The sequence below is a fragment of the Bombus pascuorum genome, chromosome 9 (assembly GCF_905332965.1).
Source record: "Bombus pascuorum chromosome 9, iyBomPasc1.1, whole genome shotgun sequence".
Lineage (NCBI taxonomy): Eukaryota > Metazoa > Arthropoda > Insecta > Hymenoptera > Apidae > Bombus > Bombus pascuorum.
Genome location: NC_083496.1, coordinates 9,597,115 through 9,606,636, shown reverse-complemented (window position 1 = coordinate 9,606,636; position 9,522 = coordinate 9,597,115). Strand labels below are relative to the sequence as shown.

At 31.7% G+C, this 9,522-nt stretch overlaps 1 protein-coding gene and 1 long non-coding RNA gene across 3 annotated transcripts; both read right to left on the bottom strand.

The window, feature by feature from the left end:
• Window positions 1–163: 163 nt before the first annotated feature.
• LOC132910701 (high affinity copper uptake protein 1-like) lies at window positions 164–3,127 on the bottom strand. Of its 2 annotated transcripts, XM_060966601.1 has the most exons (5): window positions 2,817–3,127; window positions 1,404–1,578; window positions 1,188–1,321; window positions 1,042–1,101; window positions 164–460 (listed from the first exon to the last, which is right to left on the bottom strand). In XM_060966601.1, exons 2-5 carry the CDS (start codon window positions 1,407–1,409, stop codon window positions 262–264), a joined length of 399 nt encoding a protein of 132 aa, XP_060822584.1. In that variant the 5' UTR covers window positions 1,410–1,578; window positions 2,817–3,127; the 3' UTR covers window positions 164–261. The 2 variants fall into 2 exon arrangements, with proteins under 2 accessions (XP_060822584.1, XP_060822583.1); XM_060966600.1 differs by having other exon boundaries at window positions 1,404–3,127.
• Window positions 3,128–6,307: 3,180 nt separating this feature from the next.
• Window positions 6,308–8,473, bottom strand: LOC132910706 (uncharacterized). Its single transcript, XR_009658831.1, has 2 exons — window positions 7,597–8,473; window positions 6,308–7,526 (listed from the first exon to the last, which is right to left on the bottom strand). It is a non-coding gene; the product is annotated as an uncharacterized LOC132910706 (long non-coding RNA).
• Between the last annotated feature and the right edge of the window lie 1,049 nt (window positions 8,474–9,522).

Below are 9,522 nucleotides of genomic sequence, written 5' to 3'. Positions count from 1 at the left end.
ATCAGTGTTATTATAACACTATTATATACCAGAAAATTACATTTATTTCCGTCTAAAAAATATTTTCTGTCAAAATACTGTTTCAAATGCTTCTGAAACAAAATTGACGCTTTATAAATAAATATGTAGGACTATTTTCATAAATTCAATATCATAAATGACGTACAAATCATTTACATTATAATTTTAATTCTATATGAGTGTTTTAAGAGCACGATAATACGGGATTAATTATATCATTACGAAATACTGTTATAAGATTTACAAGCAGCAATCAATATTATCACCACTGGACTTTTCCCAAGCGAACAGCCAATAACCAAGACCTGCACCTAACGCCACAGCGAGGCAGAGCCAAATATTGTACGTCATGAAAATTAGCATAAGGCAATATCCTATGATCAATTGAATAACGTGGATAATTGTTTGGAGGAAGTGTATTCTCGAAAACAGGAATGACCTGAAATAAAACATATTTAGTAAATGGTATTCTCGGTGTTTAATAATAATGTATTTATCTCTATTTAATAGGAACACACATTTTTTAATGTTATAAGAAATAAATTAAAATAGGAATAAATTAGAAATAAATAGAAAGAAGTAAATTGCAGAAAAGATGTAAGAACTAACTTTAAAACACAATAATAATCTAAATCGAAAATTGAAATGTTACGTATCTTGAGAAATAGTTTTGATAAATTCATGTTTCAGATACTTTAATTGTTATAAAATTCGTTTAAATTAATTTTTTTACCGATAAATAGGCGTATTTTTGAATGAAATAAGTAACTTTCGTTTTATCATGGGACTATTTATTTTCTTACATATTAGTTACTTATTCAAGGTGATTTTACAGTATCATTCTTATAACAGTCTTTGATTCTAAATTTATTAGCTGTTAACTTAAATAAATTCACACGAACGACAAATGTTATATCTCGAATGTTTAAAGTAACAAAAATTAAGGATGTCAAGTATCCATAATTGTAATAAAAATCCCAATGATTTTAAATAAAAATATCTGAAAGGTAAAATACATACGTCCTAGATCTCCTATCTTTCGTTTTCCATAACCGTGCTGTATTGATGAACAAATGATCGCTAAACACACATAGCAAATTAATATATTTCGATGATTCCACCCGTAACACATTCCTTAATCATAAAAATAATTGTAAGTCACTCACCGATAGCTTTTTAATCCTTCATATATAGACGTCAAAAGAATAATGCCAACCATCGACCATCCAATACCTTTTCCATCCACCGCGTGCCATACATCAAACAAAATAACTTCATTTTCACCGACATGAAATGACATCTAACGTAAATCAGTTCCATCAGACGAAGAAAGAAATTTATCACATTATAACGCGAAGATTAAGTGTTGTTCTATTACTTACATGCATTTTTGCAAGAATAAGCTACAGTATCGAGTATCTTCACAAAGACTGCATATGGTCTTATGAGGTCGCTAAGCATCAAATTTCCGCTCGGCTTCTTTATCAAATTATAGATAACTTATCGATCAATCGTTATACTTACTGACTTACTCGTAGCAGTAATTTTTCTTTTCACCTAGTTTTTTTTATAAATTAACACGATAATCGTTTAATTTGATGTTTCAAATCGCGACATTATTAAAATTATCTATACCATCGCGATATCAAATTTCGTTACATCGTAGCGGTAGAATTAATAACAAACAATTAATCGTTTAAAATAACTTTTATCTATACGTTAAATTACGCCTATACAAATTACTAATGCAACTACTATACAAAATATGATTACTAATACAACTGTCTCCGCTATAGTAATCGTCATTGTTGGCTGTCAAATAGCCCACGATGCAATAGCGATATTCAGTCACCCTGTATTTATAGGGTGTCCTACGTAAAATAATTAAATAGAATATAAAATATCCTAACCGAAGTTATAATAATATATCTTGAAAATTACTAAGCAATCAAAAGCTGACCGAACTGATACCACTATTAAATAAATATGCCATTCATAAAATTAGTAATCTGGGATAAAGAGAAATCTAAAAACTGAAATCTGAAAACTCTAGCTACATGTTTTTTAGGTTAGATATCCACGATGCAAATTTCTGTAAATTATAAGTTGTAGACGGATAGCCGTGTGTTTGTATTTAGATTGCACCTAATGCATCTGATACGAACACAACATTTGAAAATCGTTCCTAGAAAAAACAAATGCATTGCTACCCGGTATATTAGTATAGATGCGTCTGACGCATGACAGATCACTGCACGCAACGCACGTATAGCATGATAATACGGATGATCGATGAAGGCTGACCGTTTGGTCAGCGAGTGAGCAATATTCATAAAAACTAGAACAAATCCGGAAAAATCCAGACGGATAGCAACGAGGTATTGTTGCGCATAATGCGAGAACTAATTTGCGGCAATCAGAATTCCTTTATCGTCATCTGCAGTACACTCAACGCTATTAAAGTACGGTTCAAAACATTTCTTGCTACATGGCCGCAAATGGTAAGAACGTATGCAACATGAATCGCATTACGAGGGACACCTTGTATATAGAGCATGTTCGGCTACAGGTGTAACAAAATTTGAGGGACGATTCTTGAAGCTAAAATAAGATGAAAATCAAGAATAAAAAAGATTGCGTTTCTGACTTTGTTTTTTAGTCACTGACAATTAAAAATCAGCCAAAATATCCCTGTGCACGAGCAAACCTTCTTACACGAACGAAAGTAGGTCAGCTCGAGCAGCGGAGTGCACAGCGACCCTCAAATCGTAGATTAAATATTAAAACCTGCTTACTCATTGAAATCCATAACAACATATCGAAAACCTCCCTGTAGAATTTTCGAGTAGAGAGGATTAGTGTTTCCTCTAATTCTTTGCCTCCATAGGTAATTAATAAATAATAACATGTATGAAAGACATTTAGTTAATTCTCAAAGATCTATTTGTTAATGTATTTACATCTATTTAAACGCATACAGACGTGAACAAACTAAGAAGATCCTATTAGGATTTTTCAATCGGTGGGAACGCGAACACTTCAATATTTGAAAACAAAGGAAAATCCTCAATTACGCCACTTTCAAAATAAATGGTCCGTGTATCAAAAATTATGGCTGAAGATTATTCGAAAATACATTCGGAATACGACCTTCGGAGTTTAATATGGCAGATAGAAGAATATTTCCTTTAAAAATAGTAAAAAAGTTAATTTTATTTTTAGTATATACAGTATGTCCAATTTATCTCAAACCACGCAAATATTTCGAAAAACGTCAATGATACGGAAAAATGTTTCAGACAATAATTGCCTGACATGGAGGGAGATATATTATAGTCTCGTGTACTTGACCTTGCAGTAATTTTGGCATCTGTTGTGATACTGACATTACAATTTTTAAACGGGAATTTCCCCTTTTTATTATATATTCGTATAGGTAACATACAGACGTTTTTAGAACACTACAATCTTGTCTCTTCCATACCATTTACTATCATGATATAAACTTTCAAATTTAAGAGAACAATACAAGATATCAGGTAAAAATGACTGCCCAAAAATGACTGACTGTTTTGGAAATATTAGAAAACTCCGATCTTGTGTTTGGGCAGTACAGCAAATGATTTTTATATGTCTCTGTTCATAAAAGATATAACTTAGAAAAAAAAACGAAGCTGGCACCCCGCTGGGGGTAGCCGCCCACATGCTATATTATTTTTTTATTTATATTTTTTTTTCTTCACCAACAAGATATAACACTTTACCAAATGTCCGCAAGGACAAATTGTAAAATAACCAAAATAAAATAAAAAAAAAAAAGATATGTCTCTGTGGTGTACATCGTGTAACGCTAATGCCGACGGCACATTGAATTTTAAAGTTCATGTTTTCATAGCGGACGACACAGGAGATAAGAGTTTATAGTGTTTTGAAGATGTCTGAGTGTCAGCTACAAAAATATGTAATAAACAATGGAGGTATTCATATAAAAATTTTAATGTCACCTTTACAGGCTGTTTCACGATGATCGCAGGGTCAAGTACAGTAGCGGACAAAAGTTTAAGACGATGATTTGTAAACCGGATTACAAACATCTTATACGCATATTGTTCTTCTATTCGGTTTGTCTCTTTGGAATAACGTAGCTGTATGTTTGACCTTCGTAACCTCAGACAGTCAGTTGTTAAATACAAACAATGTAGGAGTTACAACAGTTAGTTACCGCCTAGCACTTGGAAACAGTGGACATTAGTTTAAGACGATCTGTGTAAAACGTGAGTACGAGTACAGTTTTTGAACATTTTGATTCTGGAATGTCAAAATCATTGTTTAGTGTACCTTTTATTGCTTAAAATTCATTTAGGTAGGAACAGACTATGGGTAAATCAAAGAATTTACTTGAAAACGAAAGGGAACAAATCGTAAGGCTGCGAAAGCAAAGTAAAACCTTCACCGAAATAGCAAATATAGTGAACAGGTCAGAAACAGCTTGTAAACAAGCTTGGTATAAATGTTTAAAGACAGGCATGTATTGCGATCAACCGAAAAACGGAAGACCACGGAAAACAACACCGAAAATGGATCGCCGGATTCATCGATTGAGCGAAAAGGATCGTTTTCGTAGTGCAAATAATATTGCTGCGGAGATAAACTATGAAAACGATACACAAATTAGTGCTAGAACTGTTAGGAGAAGATTAGAAGACTTTAACTTAAGAGGACGAAAACCCCAAAAGAAACCACTGCTGAGTTCTAGGAATCGAAAAAGACGACTTGCATTTGCTAAAGCTCATAAGCATTGGACAAGTGAAGATTGGCAAAAGGTATTGTTTTCTGACGAATCGAAATTCAATCGCGTCTGTTCTGACGGGATACGGTACGTTAGACGTCGAATTGGCGAAAGTTTGAAAACACAGTGCGTTTTAAAAACTCTTAAACATGGTGGTGGCAACGTTATGGTGTGGGCGTGTTTTTCTCGAAGCGGCCCTGGTCCGATATGTCGTATCAATGGAATTATGGACCGTTTTCAATACAAGGACATACTCAAGAACACAATGTTACCTTTTGCACGCAACAATATGAGTGATGATTTTATTTTTCAAAATGATAATGATCCGAAGCACACGGCTCGGGTTGTGAAACAGTTTTTTCAAGAAGAAAATATCACCGTGCTGCCGTGGCCGTCGCAATCACCAGACATTAACCCAATCGAGAATTTGTGAAGCATCATAAAAAAGACAGTACAAGGTTATAAACCGAAAAATTTAAATGAACTTTACTCTACGATTGAAACAGCCTGGAATAATATTACGGTAGATTAATATAAAAAATTAATAGATTCTATGTCAAGAAGATGTACCGAAGGGATAAGAAATAACGGATATTGAACAAAATATTGAATTTAAACAAAAATTGTGTATATTTTTTAACCAAAAATTAATATTTTTTGTATAGTCTTAAACTTTTGACCGACGAAATATTATACAGATTTCGTTCCTTTTTTATAACTTAGCTATTGAGCAAAATATCAAAATGAAATTTTTTTTCTAAGTGTACAAACAAATGTACAATTAGTTAATACCAAAAGTAGAACACCGTATTTATATTTTTTATGGAAAGTAAATCAATTATTTATTTCTTCCATTTCGTCTTAAACTTTTGTCCGCTACTGTAGATAAAAGCTCACCATGTCCCTCTCGATACCATATCACTTTTGTCTGAAATGTCTTTTCGTATCATTGTATTTTCTCAGATATTTGTGCACTACCGCTTAAATAGAACATACTTGCTCAGAATATTGACTTTTACAAAATATTTCAAGGTCATTGGAATCGACGCAGTAGCCTCTATTTCGAATAATTACCATTTAATTTAATAGAATAATGTAACTTCTGTTGAAGTGGTCCATCTTATCTACTTGTAAATAAGTTTACATAAGTTTACTAAAACTAATTACATGTTCTAGGAAAGGTAGTTCACTACTTTAAGTAGTAAATATATTTTATCAGCATTCTATAGGTATTAAATATGTAATAAAGGTGTTTTTTAAAGATAGAATTCAAAGTAATAAAAGTAAATTTCAAAACGATCTCGAAAGTAAAAATAACTTCGAATAACTTGAGCTTTTCCACTTTGTTTTACGACGACACCTAAAGACCTTGTCGTCTTGTCATCGATAAATAGTGCGGTAAACTTACAACAATGAATGGAAAATAAATGTATGTTGCGTAATACAACACACGAAGTGAATACTGAAAAAAAAATACGTCGATGCATTATACTTCGTTAACATTAGAAATTTAATCGAAACATTCTTGTAGATGTGAATAATTCATATTCAACAACTTTGAATAATAAGTATATAATTATTTGCATTCATACCAATATTCACAGATGTCGATATTATAATATTTAAATAATGCAAATAACTATAGGTTACTCTCAATCGTAATTAAAGAAGTGCTTTGCGTTGCATATTTTTTCTTTCTTTTTTTTTTTTTTTTTGTTTTAATAACTTCCAGTAGATTCCTACACTTTAATCCCATTGGATTAACAGTATACAAGAATGTTTCAATATTTGATCTTGCGTCACTCTAAATGCTGCGGTCGTTTCTTTTTTAATCTTCAAACGACATTGTGTCAGTGTACAGTTTATTTGGCTAGCGCGTTTGGGTGGTTCATTGGCGTTGTTTTACATCTGCCGGATATTCGCTGAATTTTCTACTTTATAGCGCACATTTGAAGATCTCCGCGTAGTTCTTCATTTAATATGTAACAAAGTGCGTCTACTATGGTACGAAGTATGATTGTATAGCTTCCACTTTGGCAATACGTTTTAGTTTTATTATCTCTCTATAGATACCCTATATAGAAATACCGTAGTAGATAATACTCTGTAGATTAGTAGTTTGTTTTCTCTACTAAGTTTCGAAAGACGGTCTACTACACGTGACCATGACCACTACACGTCTTTCCTCCTAATTCTTGTTGCATCTTTTTGCGTACGTGCTGTTTCCAAGTTAGTTTCGAGTGTAACTGGAATTCCAGATATCTGATCACTTTTGTTTGCGGTATTCATTGATATGAAGCGTGAGTGTCTACGAAAAGCGAAAACAATGTAATTACACATATTGTTATTGACCATTACTCTCTGCTCTAGCAACCATTTTTCAGTGAACTTATGTAGATTTGTAAGAGTTTAACTGCTTCCTGTGGATTTCTACGCATTGCTATTATTCCGGTATCATCTGCAAATACACATGTGTAGTGTTTGGTGTTGCTAGAACGTCTGAAGTGTATAAAGTGTAGAGTACTAGACGTAACAGACTTCCTTGTAGTACTGCAGCGCTTGTTGCTTGTACGTCTCTGTACGAATCATTTATTTTTACGTAGAATGTTTGGTTATTTAGGTAAGATTTTAATCATTGGTAAATTGCAGTAAACCTTCGTACCAGACTTCTTTTATGTTCAAAAATAGATATTTTCTCATATCTTGTACATTACATCTGTAATTACATAAGTTGCCACATAATTTGTGTATTTGCGTTCTATTTATAGCCTGAAATGTTCATTTACTTGTTACTTTGCATGTTCACTAATCGATGAAAATGCTTCCTGAAATAAAAGATAGAGCAGTTTGATCGATGATTGGCAGGCATTTTCAACCAAGCATTTGCGGAATGTTACAACCTAGAGTCGTTCTTTAAGTGCGTCTGGATAATGAGCGTAATTGTCAATAGGCCTATAATAATGGCCCAATCGTGGCGCAATTATGAAGAAACAATTCAAAGAGTAGATTGACATTTCAATAACGTTAAGGTAAGACTGAATTATACATTATTATATTAGGAAATTAATTTTTACTTGTGACTAGTAAGAATAATACTTTGGCTGTAATAAAAATGTCGAAATATTCGTATTTCGTATAGAAACGAATAATAGTTTCTCGTAAAAAAAAGCTTAAACGTAATCGAAATATTACACTCTTGATAATAATTTTCATAATGTCCCATATGAGTATATTATTGTATAGTGAGCTAAGACTCATAATGGTTTGTCTCGTATTTTGGACATTCGAGTTTGATAATGTATTTTAATTACGAAAAGTAGCAAGTTAAATTAATTGATTGAAAATGATAAATGTTGCAAAATATATTTCGAATTTTAAAAAATATATTAAGTGGGTGAGTGTGCGAGAGAGAGAATGCTTTATAACAATAAAAGTGAAGTCTCCTTTTATGAAAAATATCAATGGCATAACTTATATTATTATATTACTTAGCATTACTTACATATTACTTTATTGCTATATAGAATTATATAAAATTATATGCAAAACAAATTAAAAAAATATTACAATGGAATATAATCATTTATTACATGTGAGGGTGATCATTTTTGTTATTACCGTCTTGCAAAATTTTACAAGTATCTTTTAATGAAATATTAATAAAAAGTTGTACTATTAATTTTTACTATTACTATTAATTATTTACTATTAATAATTTATATAATATTACTATCAATAAAGTTATTAATTAAAATTAATTATAAATGACGAAACAATGTGGTGTTCGAGGAAATTACGTATCGCGACCGCGTGACTCTAATCATCTTGTCCTTGAAATTCAAGGTCGAATTTTTTTTATTGCATCGTACTCTGTTATCCATGAAGACGAAAGGTCTCAAAGAAACCATATATTGCAACTCAACCGTTCTCTTACAAAAAGAAGATTAAAATTTCATTAATTTTTTAACTCGCTTTATTTGTAATGTGCTTGCATTTTGAAGCCAGATGCAGGGAAAATACCATCCATCGTCGCACGCAGACACCTTAGATTTGTCATTGTACAGGGTATCTTATCATCAGCTAAATGAGATCACTCGAATAATTGCCTTATTTATATTTTCTCAGAACAAAGTTAAACCGTTTCAAGGGTCATATGTAACGGTGGAAAGAATATTTTCACAAGATAATTTTTTAATGATACTTCAAGGTCATTTTCAAGGTCTTTTTTAAGGAACATATATTTTTTTTACAGCAGTGGATGAGATTTTTTATTCTCTTCAATATAAGAGTATTGAGGTACTTATATGGAAAAATGCATAGTTTAAAAGGTATTTCAATTTTCATTTCATCAAATGTAGTGTATGGAGTACACCAGAGTATAATTTTGCGTCTTTCCTTGTCTCTCATTGGCCAAGTTCCACAAAATTAATGTTAAAATATTTTTTACACTAAACATTTTCTAACACAAATAGTTTAAGGGCAGATTTTCGTGTAGCAACAATAAAAGCAAGTGATTTTCATAAATTTATTTTAGATTAACTAATGGTTGTATGGAACTAGATCTTTTTATAATATAAATAGGTAATTTTGAAGCACAAATGTAATTTAGTTCAGTAATTCATTGTTGGCGTGCAGCATAGCATTTGTCACAGTCATTAGAATGCAAAAGTTGGGAAATTTTCTTAAAGTTAGACAGTTTACGCTGGGATTGA

What these genes read in the sequence shown, in the direction of transcription:
- LOC132910701 (XM_060966600.1), bottom strand. An exon ending in GAAGGATTAAAAAGCTATCG is followed by an intron (nt 1,102 to 1,187) that starts GTGAGTGACTTA and finishes ATGTGTGTTTAG; the next exon opens with CGATCATTTGTTCATCAATA. An exon ending in AAAGATAGGAGATCTAGGAC is followed by an intron (nt 461 to 1,041) that starts GTATGTATTTTA and finishes GTTTTATTTCAG; the next exon opens with GTCATTCCTGTTTTCGAGAA.